This window comes from Macaca thibetana, chromosome 1, assembly GCF_024542745.1.
Source record: "Macaca thibetana thibetana isolate TM-01 chromosome 1, ASM2454274v1, whole genome shotgun sequence".
NCBI lineage: Eukaryota > Metazoa > Chordata > Mammalia > Primates > Cercopithecidae > Macaca > Macaca thibetana.
The window spans coordinates 41641337-41660155 of record NC_065578.1 but is presented as its reverse complement, the minus strand read 5'-3'; the positions used below and the strand labels follow the sequence as shown (position 1 = coordinate 41660155).

Below are 18819 nucleotides of genomic sequence, written 5' to 3'. Positions count from 1 at the left end.
TATGAATTAATTTTTGTCTCCAGGGTCCCTTCATTCTCCCTAATGAGTTACTGTCCTTTGGAATTGTCTACATTCCTCATCTCCCTCTGCCCTGGAAACGGGTATATAAGCTTCTGCAACACACTCAGCTATTGGGTCATCACACTTGATTTTCCCCACCCCACGTTAATAAAATTGTGTTTGCTTTTTCTCCTATTAATCTGCCTTTTGTTAGTTGGTTTTTCAGAAAACCTTCAGAAGGGGAGGGGAAATTTTCCCTTCACCCCTACAAGGGCCATTAGCACTTTGCTCTTTCAGTCTCGTTATGAAACTGGCCCAACTGTCGCATAGAAATTACATTTATAGTTTTTCGAACAAATGTAGAAATGTACCCTCCCAGTCTTAAAACTTGAAATTTATATCTGAGTTCCTCCCTCAGGAGACTGACCCTCAGGCAAGAAACTAAAATTCACCAGATCATAGCATCCAGAAAATGAGATGCCTCATTCCTTATGATTGGTTCCTTACCCCTCACTAATTCCTGTTTTACATTCCTTCCCTGCTATAACCCCCCAAATTTTAGTTGGTCGGGGAGATAGATTTGAGACTGATCTCCCATTCTCCTCAACTGTGGCACCCTAATAAAGCCTTCTTCCCTGGCAATACTCATTGCACTTCTCTGGCAATAGTCATTGCACTAAGCAATGGGACCTAGACCAAACCCTTGGCATTTCAGGAATAGAGTACAGTTTGTGGAAAGACTTTTCTGAGGATTTCAGACCAAGGTTCTCTGGACTTAGGAGATTCATCTCGAAGACTGTGATGATGATAATGAAATAGTACTGGTGGGCAAATTCTCACCTGCATGCTAGGGCAGTAAAATACTGACATTAGACAAATTAAGTTTGCTTTCTCTAACTTCAGTATTCTGAGAAATCAACAGGTTATTGGGGGATGATTATATTTGAGACATGGGCTCACATCTCTCCACCTCTAGTTCTTCTCCTTACGTTTCTTGGATATAAGTGCAGACTCTCCAAGGACTGCTATAGCTAATTTTCTACCTTTCACATCCACTTCTACAGCAATATCCTCTCTTTCATCTCTCCTTCATCTAATTAACTGTATACCTGCTATTATGGCCTACTTCTTTTTGGTTACACTCTCAATTTCCGAACTAAGAGAGAAGCCTTGGAACTAAAAGAGAAGTTTTGATCTACTGAAACTAAAAACACTTGAGTTATTGGCAGTAGAATTTGAGACCTGAAAACTAGAATTGGAAAGTAGGAAGTTGGCTGGACATGGTGGCTCACACCTATAATCCCAGCACTTTGGGAGGCCAAGGTGGGAGGATTGCTTGAGCCCAAAAGTTCAAGAGCAGCCTGGGCAACATAGTGAGAACTTGTCTCTGTAAAAAATTTTTTTTTAAATTAGACAGGCATGGTGGCATGCGCCTGTAGTCCCAGCTGCTCTGGAGGCTGAGGTGGGAGAAGTGCTTGAGCCTGGGAGGTCAAGGTTGCGGTGAACTTTGATCACACAACTGCACTGCAGCCTGGGTGACAGAGTGAGACCCCCATCTCTACAAAAAGAAAAAAAGCAAAGTAGGAAGTCAAAATTAAAAGAGTAACTCATGAATATGTGAGAAGTTAATTGATACAGAGTTTGAAAAATAAAAGACTAACAAACCAGGTCTGCCAATGAATAAAATTAAGAAATTGGTGTATGGATAAGACTCCCTGCATTCTCTGTAGCCTGAGCCTCTTTTAGCATTCAGAGTGTTCTTTCTAAATTGCAAACTAATCATACAACTTCCTCTGCTCAAAATCCTATAGTGGCTCCCCATTACTCTTATTTATATATATATATTTTCTGTTCTTTGATTCAGGAACCCCATTACTCTTAAGGTAAACTCCAAACTGTTCACCACGGCTTGATAGGTTCTGCATGAGAAATGGGCACTGTGGCTCACAAGAGCTGGGCACTGTGGCTCATAAGGATCTGTAGCACTGTGGCTCACACCTCCTAGCACTGTGGGAGTCTGAGACTGGAGGATCACCTGAGGCCAGGAGTTCTAAAACAACCTGAGCAACATAGGGAGATCCTGTCCCTAATTTTTTTTTTTTTAATTAGCCTGGGCATGTTGAGCATGCCTATAGTCCTAGTTACTCAGTAGGTGGAGGCAGGAGGATCACCTGAGCTCAGGAGTTCAGGGCTGCAGTGAGTCATGATTGTGCCACTGTATTCCAGCCTGGGCAACAGAGCAAGATCCCTGACTCTAAACAAACAAACAAACAAAAAATCTAAGGTTCTGCATGAGCTAGGCCTACCTCACCTTCCTCATCTCATTTTCTCACCACTGTCCCTAACCTTATTTTCGTTCAGCCAATCAACTTTTTCACTTCCTCAAAGTCGTCCTCCACACTATTCTCTATTTAGCTTCTTGATACCAACTACTTCATTTTCAGCATAAATCACTTTCTTTGAGGAAGTCTTTCTTAAGCTCCCTCACTCCATAGGTATCCGTGTTATGTACTATCATGGCAACCTAAACCTCCTTTAGTATAACACTTACCACACTTCATCATACTTCATTGCAGTTGCATGTATAAAGATATTTATTATAGCTTTATAATAGCAAAAAAGTCTAAAAGATATAAGTATTACATAAAGTATGATATATCTATGTAACAGAATGTCACACAACTGTTTAAACTGATATTATGAAACTATAAATCAATAAGAAAAAGAGAGATGGAAAATTCTAAATATTTGGGATAAACAACACACTTCTAAATAATACATGAGTCAAAGAGGAGGTCTCAATAAATTAAAAATATTTTAAACCAAATGAAATGAAATACAACTTACAAAATTTATAGGCTACAACATAGCAGAAAACTTGTAGTATTACATGCATATATTATAAAGGAAGAAAAATCTAAAATCAGTAATCTAAGCTTTCACCTTAGGAAACTAGAGAAAGAAGAACATTATAAGCCTAAAGCAAATAAATAGTAAAAATGAGAGTATTAGTCAATGGGATTGAAAACAATAAAACAATAGAGAAAAATAAATGAAACCAAAAGTTTGTTCTTTGAAAAGATGAATAAAATAGATAAACCTCTAGCCAGGCTAACTAATAGAGAAGACAAATATTAATAATATAAAAAATGTGGCCAGGCACAATGGCTCACATATATAATCCTAGCACTCTGGGAGGCTGAGGCAGGAGTATCACTTGAATGCAGGAACTTGAGACCAGTCTGGGCAACACAGCAAAGCCCCATCTCTATTTTATAAATAAAACATAAAAAAAAAAATCAAAATGAAAGAGGGGCCACCACTACTAACTCCATGGACATTTAAAGGATAATAAAGGAATATTATGAACAACTCTGCCTACAAATATGATAACTTACATTATATGGACTGATTCTTTGAAAGACACAAACTATGAAAACTCACACAAGAAGAAACAGATAATCCAAGTTGGCCTATATCTGTTAAAGAAATTGAATCAGTAATTAATTACCTTCCAAAAAATAAAGTGCTAAGCCCAGATGATTTTATGGTGAATTCTACCAAACATTTAAGAAAGAAATGATACCAATTCTCTGTAATCTCTTCCAAAAAAAATTGAAGGAGAGGGGACACTTCCTAAGTAATTTTTTGAGACAAACATTACCCTAATACCAAAACCAGATACAGATACTATGTGATACGAAAACCACAGACCAATACCTTCATGAACAGGTTCAAACTCAGTGTGGTCTGTTAAGTTCTACATGACCTAAGTCTAGCTTACCTTTCTAGCCTCATTTTCTTGCCACTTTACTTGTCTCTAAACATTTTGTTCTGGCCAAATGAACTTTTTTCATCTTACTGAGAAGATTATGATGATAACGACGACAATAGTAACAACAATAACATTCAATATTACAATAACAACAACACTTTTTTTTTTTGAGATGGAGTCTCGCCTGTTTAGCCTGCTCTGTTGCCCAGGTTGGAGTGCAGTAGCACGATCTTGGCTCACTGCAACCTCCACCTCCGGGGTTTAAGCAATTTTCTTGCCTCAGCCTCCTGAGTAGCTGGGGTTAACACGTGTCTGCCACCATGCTTGGCTAATTTTTGTATTTTTAGTAAAGATGGGGGTTCACCATGTTGGCCAGGCTGGTCTCAAACTCCTGACCTCAAGTGATCCACCCTCCTCAGCCTCCTAATGTGCTGGGATTACAGATGTGAGCCACTGATGCCAGGCCTAATTTAAATTAAATAAAATTAACTATAGTTTAACAAATATATTTTTAATAGAGTAGCTTTGTAACATTTTGACTTGTCTAGTTTCCCAGAATTCCTTCTGTGTAAGTTTCTGGTTATAGTGGGCCACAGGAGATAATATTTGTGCAAGATTTAGAGAACAGAATTGAAACATTTTGGTTTTTCCAGGTAGAAGATTGGAGCAGGCACTTTTATAGTTTATAAACACTGCTAGATATCTGCTGCTCACCTTGGCATGATGCAACAGCCAGGCCTACAACTGCTCTACCTTCCCTTGAATCCTCCTTCACTTTTCCATCTCCTGGGCCAGATGTCTATTTAGCTCCTTGATGAAGGGTGCCAGTTTCTCCAGTAGGATACCTACACTTTATCAAGGTTAGAGGCAGCAAGAACTGACATGGGTTCCAGTCCATCTTCATAGTTTCCACCTTGTTGCTCTCCCACTTTACATTCAGCTTCACTTCCTGATTGCTTGCCCTGCATACTTCGAGCTCTAGCATAAGATGCAAAGATGACAGCCATATAGACTGCATAACCAGTACCCACAAGTGCATAAGACCAAGTCCCTGTAATAAGGCTTTTATTAAATACATATTCCTAATGGTTCTATTTCCTCGGAGAAGTGCTTATTATTTATCAGGATATATATTATGTCACTGAAATAGAAGAAACTGGGAAAAATCTAAATGTTCAACAGTAAAGGATTTATTAAATAAATTGTGACATATCATTAAAATAATATTCTAGAAGAAAATTTAATGTCAGATAAACAGATCATATATTTTAAGTGAAAAAGTAGGTTACAATCTAACTATTTAAATGAGGGTTACTTTCTTCTAGATTATGAAACAATATACACTATAGAGTCCCCTTTTGGTAGAAGAATTTCCCTATATATTTTATTTGCCTACACTTAGTTCAAATAGTGCATACATATTTCTTCTTAGCAAATCTTCACAAAAGATGTATAGAACTGGCATTACAATTCCCACTTTAGAGATAAGGACACTAAGCAAGAACAAACATCAAATTTAATTTATGGTGAAACTAAGGTGGAAGAATGCTGAAGTCATTGATGCTTTAATGAAAAGTTTAAAGAGACAATAGCCCAAAGAAATCAGCAGTTTACTAATGGATAAGTCATTTTAAGAAGGGATGAGATGATGTTGAAGATGAGGCCCACAGTGGCAGACCATCCACACCAATTTACAAGGAAAAAAAATTTTTTGTACCCTAATCAAAGACTGATGATTAGCAGCAGAAATACTAGCCAATATCATAGATATCTCAAATGATTAGCAGCAGAAATACTAGCCAATATCATCGATATCTCAATTGATTCAGCTTACCACAATTCTGACAGAGAAATTAAAGTTTAGCAAACTTTCCACTTGATGGGTGCCAAAACTGTTGCATTCAGATTAGCTACAGACAGGAGCAAAGCTTTTCATGGGAATTTTACACAAGGGGGATGAAGATCCTGAAGCATTTCTTTGAAGAATTGTAACAGGAGAAGAAACATGACTTTACCAATATGATACTGAAGACAAAGCACAATCAAAGAAATGGCTACCAAGAGGAGGAAGCAGTCCAGTCACAGCAAAAGTGGACCAGTCAAGAGCAGAGGTCATGCCAACAGTTTTTGTGATGCTCAAAGGATTTTGCTTATTGACTTTCTAGAAAGCCAAATGATAACCTGCTTATTATGATAGTGTTTTGAGAAAGGTAGCCAAAGCTTTATTTTAAAAAATGCCTGGGAAAGCTTCACCAGAGTCCTTCTCTACCATGACAATGCTCCTGCTCATTCCCCTCATCAAATAAGGGCAATTTTCCAAGAGTTTTGATGGGAAATTATTAGGCATCCACCTTACAGTCCTGATTTGGCTCCTTCTGACTTCTTTTTGTTTCCCAATCTTAAAAAATATGTAAAGGGCACTCATTTCTCTTTGGTTAATAATGTGCGAAAGACTGCAATGACAGGGTTAAACTCCTAGGATTCTCACTCAGTTCTTTAGGGATGGACTAAATGGTGTGCATCATCACTTACAAAAGTGCCTTCACCTTGACGGAGCTTATGTTGAGAAATAAAGTTGTTTTTTGAGACAGGGTCTCATTCTGCAACCCAGTCTGGAGTGCAGTATTTCAATCATGGCTCACTTGCAGACTCAAACTCCTGGGCTCAAGTGATCCTCCTGCCTCAGCCTCCTGAGTAGCTGGGATTACAGAAGTGCACTGTCATGACTGGATAATTATTATTATTATTATTATTTTGGTAGAGACGAGGACTCACTATGTTGCTCAGGCTGGTCTCAAACTCCTGGGATCAGCATCCCAAAATGCTGGGATTACAGGTGTGAGCCACTGCACCTGGCCAATATATTTTTTATTTTATCTTTCAATTCAGTTGTTCCACAAACTCTCTGAAGTTCCCTTGTACAAAATATCAACTTCATTGTAGTTTGAATTTTGTCAGACTATGTCTCAGAGCAAATTCCACAGTATTTCATAGGCAAGTCAGTCAAGAATATTTACTGTTACCACTAGGTGTGTCCCAGAACCAGAAGAAATAATCTCTGCCTTTAAAAATCTCACGCTCTAGCGCCAGAGGTAAACTAGAAAATAAACAATTAGAATACAGTGTGGTAAGTGCAATACATCAGGAATTGTGTGTGGCTGAGTTTACTTCAGTGGGGACAGAGCAGAAATACTCTCTGATATTCTGTTAGAGTAAATTGATATTGCTGTTAACTCAGTCATGGCTAAACCCACAGGAAACTGAGATCTCTGCTCCTCTTACCTCTTCTGTTGTTCTTCTTGATATTGTTGCTTTACTTTAGCTTCATTTTCTGTTGCTTCTTTTATCTTTTCCTCTAGCTGCTGCTTCTCTGAAATACAAGTGTCTGTGAGACAGACTTTATGAGCATGTTCTAATTTCCGCTGCAGGTCCAAAATCTTGAATGAAAAAAAGTTTACAAGTAAAGCATTAAGAAGAGTGTGATCTTTTTTCAAATTAGGGGAATAACACATAAATAGTAAACATAGCAGTGCTGACATATTAATCTGACCTGAAGTAAAAAGAGTAGCTAGATTTAATTTTAAAATAAATTGTTTAATTTTTGCAGTATGTAATGCATTCATATAATTCAATGTGTGTGTATAAAAGAAGCTACAGGCCAGACATGCTGGTTCATGCCTGTAATCCCAGAACTGTGGGAGGCCAAGCTGGGTGAATCACTTAAGCTTCAGGAGTTCGAGATCACCCTGGGCAACATGGTAAAACCCCATATCTACAAAAAAATACAAAAATTAGCCGGGCATGGTGGTGAGTACCTGCAGTCTCAGCTACTCAGGAGGCTGAGGTGGCGGAAATCACCTGAGCCCAGGGAAGCTGAGGCTACAGTGAGCCAATGATTGTGCCACTGCACTCCAGCCTGGGTGACAGAGTGACAGAGTGAGACCCAGTCTCAAAAAAAAAAAAAAAAAAAAGAAGCTATATAGTGAAAAGTCTCCTTCCCATCCCTGTCCTACTTCCTCCAAATTTTCCTCCACCGAATAGGCAACCATGGTTTTTAATTTCTTATGTACCCCTCCAGAGATTTATTTATGCATATATAAACATATACTATATAGTTATCCCCCATACATATAAATTTTACACAAACGATGAATACTATACCATATATAATTAGGCACCTTACTTTTTTATAGCAATACACATTTGGTCATTTTTCCATATTATATGCACATATTGAGTTGTCTTCTGTTTCATAGTTGCATACCACTCCACTGTAAGGGTATACCATAACTTATTTAACCAGTGCCCTACTGGTGAACATTTAAGCTGATTCCAATCTTTTGCTATTATAAACAATACTATTACAAACAATGTCTGCAGATTAAATTATGAGGTGTAGATTTACTAGGGCAAAGGTTATGAGCTTTTGCTTGTTTGATAGATGATGCCAAACTGCCTCCAGAGGTATTAGACCAATTTATACTCCCAACAGCATTGTGTGAGTGCACCTAGTTTCTCCACAGTGTGGCTAGATTCATGAATAACACTGCAAAACAAAATAGAAGTCTCTTATAAACCAAGCACCTATTAGCATATTGCTTAGCATCAATAATAGGTTTTTTAATGCTCTGGCAGAACTAAAAATATGATTTATGAATTTGAAAGAGAGACCCTATATTTTAGAGTTTATACGCTAGATTTAACATATCATTTAAAAACATTTTTTTCTTGCCTTTTTCATGTAGCAGCAAAAAAACCCCACTTTTTTAAAAGATAAATTTCCTTTACACTTAGTTACTTATTTTTATAAACCCTTGTGTCACCTTAAATTGTGCCTGGTACATAGTAGGTGCTCAATAAATATTTGTTGAATGAATAGATTTCAGCAGGATAGCTATTATCTCTCTAACGTATTTCTGACCCAACAAGGAATCCTTTAGAATGGCTTGGCATCACATTTCCCATAAATATTCTGTGAATGCCAGTGGGTGGCACTCATTTTCTAAGAGAGGGGCTTTCTGCATCAATCCCAAGCCCCTGCACCTAGGTCTCTGCACAGCCCACACAGCATGAGAGAGGAGAAGATGCAGAATGATTCAAGGGGAATGGCAGTAGGCAGCCAGCCATCTGAGGCCAGTTCAAGTTCCTTGGAACTGTTCTATTTAGTTCTGTCTAGGGAGAATTCTTACTTAAGGAATTCAGTACTAATTCCACAGACAAAAGCATCCCCTCACTGGCTTCTCTGTCAAGGATACATCCAAACTTCTGAACCTGCCACATAATTTAAGAAAGGGAACATTTCCAATACTTTTGAAGCCCATTCTGTGACCCTCTTTGATTATCCCTCTTCCCTCCCCACCAGAGAAAACCAATATCCTGAATTTTGTGTTAATCACATCCTTGCTGTTTCTTTTTAATAATCTCTCTATATATATAGATGAGATATTTTTTTTTTTTTTTGAGATGGGGTGTTGCTATATCGCCCAGGTGATCCTCCTGCCTTAGCCTCCAGAGTAGCTGGTACCACATGCATGCACCACTATGCCCAGCTAACTTATTTATTTTTGTAGAGATAGGGTCTCACTATGTTACTCAGGCTGGTCTTGGACTTTGGGCTCAACTGATGCTCCCATCTCATCGTCCCAAAGTGCTGAGATTACAAGTATGAGCCACCATGCTAATAGTCCTTCCTTCCTTCCCTCCCTCCCTCCCTCCCTCCTTCCTTCCCTCCTTCCCTCCTTCCCTCCTTCCCTCCTTCCCTCCCTCCCTCCCTCCCTCCCTCCCTCCCTCCCCTCCTTCCCTCCTTCCTTCCTTCCTTCCTTCCTTCCTTCCTTCCTTCCTTCCTTCCTTCCTTCCTTCCTTCCTTCCTTCCTTCTCTCTCTCTCTTTTTGAGACAGAGTTTCACTCTTGTCACCCAGGCTGGAGTGCAATGGTGTGATCTCAGCTCACTGCAACCTCCCACTCCCAGGTTCAAACAATTCTCCTGCCTCAGCCTCCGGAGTAGCTGGGGTTCAAGGCGTGTGCCACCACACCTGGCTAATTTTTGTATTATTAGTAGAGACGGTGTTTCACCATGTTGGCCAGGCTGGTCTCAAACTCCTGACCTCAGGTCATCCACCCACCTTGGCCTCCCAAAGTGCTGGGATTACAGGTATGAGCCACTGTGTCTGGCCATTCACCTCTCCTGGTCATTCGCCTTGCCTCGCCTCTCCTTTCCTCTCTTAAAAATAAGTTAATTCAGCCAGTCTTAGTTTAACTCTTTAACTTATATTTTTTTAGTTTAATTCAGATTGCTGTCATCTACTTTTTGATGTTGGCTTCATATTATATGGTTTGACGAAATTATGTTTTAATCCAATTTAATTCTCAAACTTGCACATCAAAATGTACAACTGTTACATACTACTGCCACCTAGTGTTGGGCAATCTAAAATGAAGTGACAATATTTCAAAATGGTTCATTTCACAACACAAATCCCTCTACAAAATTACAAAATATGTTTGATGTGATGAATACGATAATTACCCTGATATGATCACTATACATTATATCTATTTAAACATCACTATGTACCCCATGAACATGTACAATTGTCAATGAAAAAAAAACAAAATTTACATTAACAGCCGATTCAAATGAAAGAATAAGTGTTCTCAAATGTGAAAATATAAAACAAAAGCCATATGGGATCAGTCAGTTCTTTAAGTTCATGCTATAGCTTTAATACAACTGACCTTTTTAAGTCCATGAAGTTTTTTACAAATACACAAGAATCCCTAAAATTGTAGGAACAGGTGAAATCAAAACAGAAGAAAACATGGGAGAGAAAAAAAATCTCAGAATTCTATCAAGTCTGCAACATATTTATTTCTTAAAATCCTCAGGGAAATGAGATTTCAGTAGTGGTATTCAGTGTATGCTATTTATTAAGCATGAGGATCATTACCTTTTCCTCCGCATCAGCAACTTTAGATTTCTCCTGAGCCAGCTTTTCCTGTAGGTTGTTCTGTGATTTAATGCTCTGAGTCTGTTTAAGTACTTCCAACTCCAGTTCCTTGATTTTCTGCTGACTCTGCTTACACTCTGCCGTGAGTGAAGAGCACATCTTTGTACTCTCTAATAACTTCTGTTGGGCATGCTTTAGCTCAATCTTTATCTAGAGGTAGAGAATAAGTAAGAGTAATACAAATAAGTGTGGAATGAACGTGAACTAGAATAAGCAGCTTTCAAAGGAGTATAGTCCCCTAAAAGCCAACAAATACCAGTGTCACATGGCTGAGTACCTCTTTAGAGCTGCCATGTGTTAGTAAGAGGTTCCAAAGTTTAGTCAGATGGCAGCTAAACAAAGGAATTTTCCTGAGTTTCTATATATGCATGGTCTAAATGTTTTCCATCCTTTCTTCAATCTAGTCCAAACTGGCTTTCATCCCCACTACCCCAGTGAAACTTTCTGCCAAGGGTACTAACTCTTCATTGCCAAAATAAATCCAATGGACAAGTGACTTCTCAGTAGCATTCTGTGATACCAAACTTTGCTGGTTTTCACTTAGCTCTCTGCTGTTCTTTCTTGGTCTTCTTTGTAGACTCTTCCAATGCTACCCAACATGTGAGTATTATTGGACTCTTCTAGGCCTAGAAAGTGGATGATTTGCTATCCATTTCTATAATTTGAAATGCCATTTTATGCCAATACTTGCCAAAATGAAACTCCTTGATTCTGCCCATATCTCCAAAGTCTTTTTTTCTCTCTTTTCCCAATTTCAGTAAATAATGCCACCATCCAAACTTTTGTGCAGGTCAGTAATCCCTGAGTCTTCCTTTTCCAGTATGAACCAATTCCAATCATTTAGCACATGCTGTCACTCTATCCCCACAATACACCTTGCATTAACCCATTTGTGTCTTTTTTTTGGCACTAACCTAGTCTGGGGCATCATCTCTAGCCTGGGCCATAGCAACTGCCTCTGCACTGGTCCTGCCACTTCCATTTTTACTCTCTTCTAATCTATCCTCTAACGCTGTGGCCAAATTTTCTTTTAAAAACACAAATTGAACTACCTGACAACCCTGCTTAGAATCTTTCAGTGGTCCCTCACTCCAGATCCCACCAGCTTGCCTGGCTTTGTACGCTCTGGCCCTTGTCTATCTCTTTAAATCCATCTTGTTATTTCTCCTTCTCCCACTGTAACTCCTGTCACATTGGTTTGTATTAAGAGTTTCCAATACACCAAACTTTTTCCACACCTCCCTCTGCCAGAAGTGCTTTCCCTTTTCCCTTCTCATTGTATGGTTGCCTGTGTATTCTTCAGGTCTTAGCTTAAATGCCACTTTGCAGGGGGCAATTTTCAGAATCATTTAATCTGAAATGTCCTTACTCATCACTGTACCACATTTGCTTCATTCATCAAACATATCATGATGTATAATTAAGTATGCATTTATATACCTGTTTATGTCCCCTTTCCCCACTTTAAATTCCAAGAAAGCAGAGATTAGGTTTTTAATTCATTTCTTAATACCAAGGCCTATCAAAGAACCAGAGAGTAGGTGATTAATCAATTATTTACTGAGCAAGTAAATGAATGATATTCTAAAAAATATCAGAACGTAGTGAATGTATACACTGGGCAGGGAAGGCTCATAGACAAAAGTGGTGAGAGAGAATTTACTTTGTTTTAATGGTAGATAGAATTCCCTGGTCTCAAAGCTTTTCAACTGAATTAATAGGGATGATAGCTATAATGTCCTTCATCTGTGCTTTCTCTATATTAACCAATCAGATTATATAAAGTGAATCTAAAAGTTAATTGTGTTCAACCTCTTTGAGCATCAGTTTCTTCATCTGTAATATGGGGATAATAACTACTTACCTCATAGGATAGTTGTGAGGCGGCATTAAATGAGACAAAGCAATTAAAGCCTCAAGAATAGAGCCAGACACATAGGAAACACCTAACAAAAGTTAAGTGTTCCTATTCAATAATTGCTTTTAGACTATCTGCTGCATTTGAAATACAGAGCCGAGGCATATACTAATATTACTACTTGACATTTGTTAGGCTTTCACATCTATGAAGTGGCTGGGATTGGTATTTTAGCCCATTTTAGAGATAAAAAACTGAATCTCAAATAATTGCCAGATGATAGAACCAAGGTCTGAATATAGATTTTCTGATTCTAATTCAGTACTCTACACTACATTTACTCTAAACTGTGAAATATATGTATTTATTATTTATCTAAAAAGAATACATTAGAGTGGATCAACAAGCTAAAATTTGGTTCTTTGAAAAGTCTAATAAAATAAATATACTTCCAGTGAGACTGATCAAAGAAAAAGCAACAAGAAAAAAGTAACTAGTATTATAAAAGTGAAATGACCATCATTATATATTTCTCTTCTTTTTTTCAAAAGCTACCTCTGTTAAAATATATATATATTTTAAAAAGAAGACAAGATGAATAAATTTCTGTAAAACTTTAAATAATTTAAATGAAATGGAAACTTTTTTAGAAAAATAAAATATAACAAAGTTGATGCAAAAAAATAAGAACTTGACTTCTCATAACTATTAAAGAAATGGAACTAGAAATTGAAAACCTACCCAAAAGAAAGCAAAATCAGAAGGCTTTAGGGATGAGTTTTTTGCAATAATTTGAGAAGAAATCATTGTAACTTAATACAAACTTTTCCAGAAGACAGAAAAAGACGGTATATTACCCATTTTATTTTAAGAGGCTAGGATAACCTTGATATCAAAATCTGACAAGGGCATTGCAAGGAAGTGACAGACTAGTCTTACTCCTGAGGAAAGTTGCAAAAATCCCAAAGACATATTAGCAAGCCAAATCCAGCACTGTAGGAAAAGAATGATAATTTATGATGAAGTTAGGTTTATCCCAGAAATGCAAAATTGGATTAACATTAGAAAATCAGTCAAAGTAATTCAGCATATTAACAGACTAAATTTTTTTAAAAACCTTCTCAAAATATTCAAAAAAAAAATTATGACATTCAACATGTATTTGTCATAAAACATTGAACAAACTAATGCTAGAAAGCAATTTCCTTAATGTAATAAATAATATCTATTTTTATTTATTTTTCTTTCTTTCTAAAGTACATTTGGATAAAATATCTATTTTTAAAAAGCAATAAAAACATACTAAATGGTGAAATTTGAGAGCTTTTCCTTTGAGACTGGGAATTAGAAAAGGATGCCTACTGTCACCAGTTCTATTCAGCACTGTGCTAGCCAGTAAACAGAACAAGAAAAAAGAATGAAGGGTTTAACATATGAAAAGGAAGAAAGAAAATTGTCTTTAAATGATATGATTACTTGCTAGAAAATCCAAAATAACATATACATACATTGTAAGAATAAAAAAGTATGGGAAAGTTTTTATTAGAAAATGATTAAGTGAATTTTTATACATTGGGAAATAATTAGAAAATGAACATTTTTAAAGTTACCATTTATAATAGTATGGAAAATATCAGCACCTGTGAATATGTCTAACAAAAGATATATAAGAAAATTTAAATATTGAGAGAAATTAAAAACCTAAATACACACACTCTCTTCTTAGAGGATTCAATCTTGCAAAGATTTAAATTCTGCCCAAATTGACCTATAGAGTCAATGTAATTCCAAGTGAAATCCCAAAAGGTTGTGTGTCAATATACATGTGTTCTACGTGAGTTCATGTGAGTATTTGTGTTTAGCTTAACAAACTGATTATAAAACTTATATAGGAACCCCAAAGTCCAGGAATAGCCCAGATACCCCAGAAAATAAGAACAAGGTAAAAAGACTTGCTCTATCAAATGTTAATATTTATATAAAGCTAAAATAATCATGATAGCATAGTATTGGCACAAGGGCAGACAAATAAACAATGGAGCAGAATAGGGAGCTCAAAAATATACCACAATAGGCTGGGCACGGTGGCTCACGCCTGTAATCCCACACTTTGGGAGGCTGAGGTGGGCAGATCACCTGAAGTCAGGAGTTCGAGGCCAGCCTGGCCAATATGGTGAAACCCCATATCCACTAAAAGTACAAAAAAATTAGCCAGGCATAGTGGTGTGTGCCTGTAATCCCAGCTATTTGGGAGGCCGAGGCAGGAGAACTGCTTGAACCCAGGAGGCAGATGTTGCAGTGGGCCAAAATCATGCCACTGTACTCCAGTCTGTGTGACAGAGTGAGACTCCATCTCAAAAACAAATACATACATACATACATACATACATAAATATTAATGTAGTATAGCTTTATGACTTTGAAGTAGTAAGATATTTATTAAATCAGACCCCAAAATCACTAGTTATAATGAAAAATAATGATTATTAAAATTCAAAACTTTGATTCATCAAAAGATATATAAGGAGAATGAAAATGCAAGTCACAGAGTCAATGTTTCTAATACATACCTGATAAAGGGTTAATGTATTTAAAAAGCCTCTATAAATTAATGAAAAAATTAAAATGAGAGAAACCCCAAACAAATATGAACAAAATCTTGAACAAGCACTTCACAAAATAGAAATTCAAATGCCAATTAAATGTATAAACAGCTGCTCAAACTTGTTTGCAAACAGGCAAATGCACACTAAAACCACAAGGAACTCCTGCTATACATGTATACTAGGTTTGCAAAAATTTTAACGTCTGACAGTTCCAAGAGTTGGTGAGGATGTAGAGCAATGGGAACCTTCAGACACTGTTGGCAGAAGACTTTAGAAGGAGTTGAAGTAATACATATCCTACGATGAAATAATTCCACTCCCAATCTCTTCCTAGAGGAGTGTGTACTTATGGACATCAGGACACATGTGCATGAATGTTCATTGCAGCACTCTTTAAAAAGTAGAAACATTACTCAGTTCTATTCATATATCTTGCTACTCAGGAAAGAATCTGATATTCATTGACTGAACATATCTGAAATAATGTGCTGTTATACCCTCTGTTCAAAGGCAAAGCTCTTTCAGTAAAAGCTGCTCAAGTATGTAGAGTGCTTAGCTTATGAAACTTCATTTCCTCATTTTGCATTAATTTTTGAAGACCAGAAATGCCATTTCCAAAAATGTTAGTGGACACATAAAAATGGTCAAAGCTTTGTTAAACAGAATGAAATGAATGTATGTAGAAGTAAAGAAATTAAACCTTGGCCGGGCGTGGTGGCTCACGCCTGTAATCCCAGCACTTTGGGAGGCCGAGGTGGGCGGATCACGAGGTCAGGAGTTCGAGACCATCCTGGCTAACACGGTGAAACCCCGTCTCTACTAAAAAATACAAAATATTAGCCGGGCGCAGTGGCAGGTGCCTGTAGTCCCAGCTACACGGGAGGCTGAGGCAGGAGAATGGCATGAACCTGGGAGGCGGAGCTTGCAGTGCGCAGAGATCACACCACTGCACTCCAGCCTGGGCCACAGAGCCAGACTCCGTCTCAAAAAAAAAAAAAAAAGAAATTAAACCCTAAGGGCAAAATGCCTTAATATCATTGGTGGATCAATGTAGGTCAACAGGAAAAAATGTAATAAGCTTATCTCATTGATGTTACCAAAAAGAAATTCTCAATCAAGGTTTAATACACTTCCTGTTTTTCCAGTAAAAACCCATTTCCCACCTTGCCATTCTAAAACAGCTCACCTTCTGTCTCATTTTTTTTTTCTCATTTTATTTTGGAGGGTTGGTACAACTTTTGAAATTTCAATGATAAGAACAAATCTTAGCTGTTGACTTCTTCTCAAAAGGCACTCTAACCTTTTAGAAAGCCTAGAAGTTTCATTTTTCAAGAATAATCTTATTATGAAAAAAGTAAGACACAGACAATAGATAAGAAACAAATCAAAGAAAAAGAAGAAATCAAGTGTTCTGAAATATTCGGTAAATTGAGTTTGTTCAAGATTAAGAAACCTAAACTTCTCATTGTAAATAGAAAGGGTACAAGTCCTTTCATGATATATTGTCTATTTACTCTTGGGCCTGTGATCAGAGTCAACACTTAGGGTTTTGGTGATGCTGGTAATGATGAAATAAGACAACACTGGGGCAAACACTGTTACGGCCAATGACCTATGCATCCAAGGCAGCTTCTTCAGCTTCAAGTTGGGACAGTCAAGCACCAAGAAGAGGATCTACAACAGCGTCTTGGCCGGGCGCGGTGGCTCAAGCCTGTAATCCCAGCACTTTGGGAGGCCGAGACGGGCGGATCACGAGGTCAGGAGATCGAGACCATCCTGGCTAACACGGTGAAACCCCGTCTCTACTAAAAAAATACAAAAAACTAGCCGGGCGAGGTGGCGGGCGCCTGTAGTCCCAGTTACTCGGGAGGCTGAGGCAGGAGAATGGCGTAAACCCGGGAGGCGGAGCTTGCAGTGAGCTGAGATCCGGCCACTGCACTCCAGCCTGGGCGACAGAGTGAGACTCCGTCTCAAAAAAAAAAAAAAACAAAAACAAAACAAAACAAAAAAACAAAAAACAAACAAAAAAAAAATAGCGTCTTGGTATTGGTGGTAACAGAGCAGCAATCTGCCTGAGGCTCTGCAAGCCTATAACATTCTTTTTAACATCCCCAAGCTGGAAACATGTAAAATGTCCATAAGCCATAGAAAAAATAAATAACGTATGGCTTTTTTTTTTTTTTTTACAATAGAATACTAATATTGCAAAGAAAATGAATGAACAATGGCTATACACTATAACATGAATGAATCTTGCAGACAAAGTTATAAGGCAAACACAAGGTATAAATATTGATTATATTTTTGAAATATGAAAAATAGGGAAGACAACTATATTGTGTGGGATTATAAATAGTTGATAAAACTATAAAGTAAAGCAAGAGAGTTATTACCAAAATTAGTGGTTACTACTGGGGTGGTAAGGTGATGGGATTATGATGGGGACAAGGTGTGCAGGGGCCACTAGTGTGCTGGCATTGTTCTATTTCTTGTCCTGGGTAGTGTTTAGACGTCTATTTACTTTATGACAATTAGGTAAACTGTATGTTTTATGCATTTTCTAAGTGTTATATTTTATAATACAATGATTTAAAAAGCAATAAATTAGTATTTTGTTTTTTTTAAAAGAAAAAGTGATATTTTAATTTTTATTTATTTCTTTTTTCTTTTCTTTTTTTTTTTTTTGAGACAGGACCTCATTCTATTACCCAGGCTGGAGTGCAGTGGTGTGATCATAGCTCACTGCAGCTTCAAATCCCTGGGCTCAAGCAATCCTCTTGCCTTGGCCTCCCAAAGCCCTAGGACTGTAGGCTTGAGCCACTGCACCCAGTAAATATTTTTATTTATTTTTTAAATTTTTAATTAATTAATTAATTTTATTTTTAAATTATACTTTAAGTTATGGGATACATGTGCAGAACGTGCAGGTTTGTTACATATGTATGCATGTGCCATGTTGGTTTGCTGCACCCATCAACCTGTCATCTACATGGGGTATTTCACCTAATGCTATCCCTCCCCTTGTCCCCCACCCACTGACAAGCCCCGGTGTGTGATGTTCCCCTCCCTGTGCCCATGTGTTCTCATTGTTTAACTCTCACTTATGAGTGAGAACACGCAGTGTTTGGTTTTCTGTTCCTGTGTTAGTTTGCTGAGAATGATGGTTTCCAGTTTCATCCACGTCCCTGCAAAGGATATGAACTCATCCTTTTTTATGGCTGCACAGTATTCCATGGTGTATATGTGCCACATTTTATTTATCCAGTCTATCACTGATGGACATTTGGGTTGGTTCCAAGTCTTTGCTACTGTGAATAGTGCTGCAATAAACATACGTGTGCGTGTGTCTTTATAGTAGAATGATTTATAATCCTTTAGGTATATACCCAGTAATGGGATTGCTGGGTCAAATTGTATTTCTGGTTCTAGATCCTTGAGGAATCGCCACACTGTCTTCCACAATGGTTGAACTAGTTTATACTCACACCAACAGTGTAAAAGTGTTCCTATTTCTCCACATCCTCGCCAGCATCTGTTGTTTCCTGACTTTTTAATGATCACCATTCTAACTGG

At 37.6% G+C, this 18819-nt stretch overlaps 1 protein-coding gene across 14 annotated transcripts in view; it reads right to left on the bottom strand.

The window, feature by feature from the left end:
• The window catches only part of CCDC30 (coiled-coil domain containing 30), a 189862-nt gene that overhangs the window by 65632 nt on the left and 105411 nt on the right, over positions 1-18819 (bottom strand). For all 14 annotated transcript variants that reach the window (XM_050797818.1, XM_050797856.1, XM_050797836.1 and 11 more), the window contains 2 exons: positions 10723-10932; positions 7058-7212 (listed from right to left, as the gene is read on the bottom strand). In XM_050797818.1, coding sequence (XP_050653775.1) covers positions 7058-7212; positions 10723-10932 — 365 coding nt within the window. The remainder of the gene's footprint in view (positions 1-7057; positions 7213-10722; positions 10933-18819) is intronic.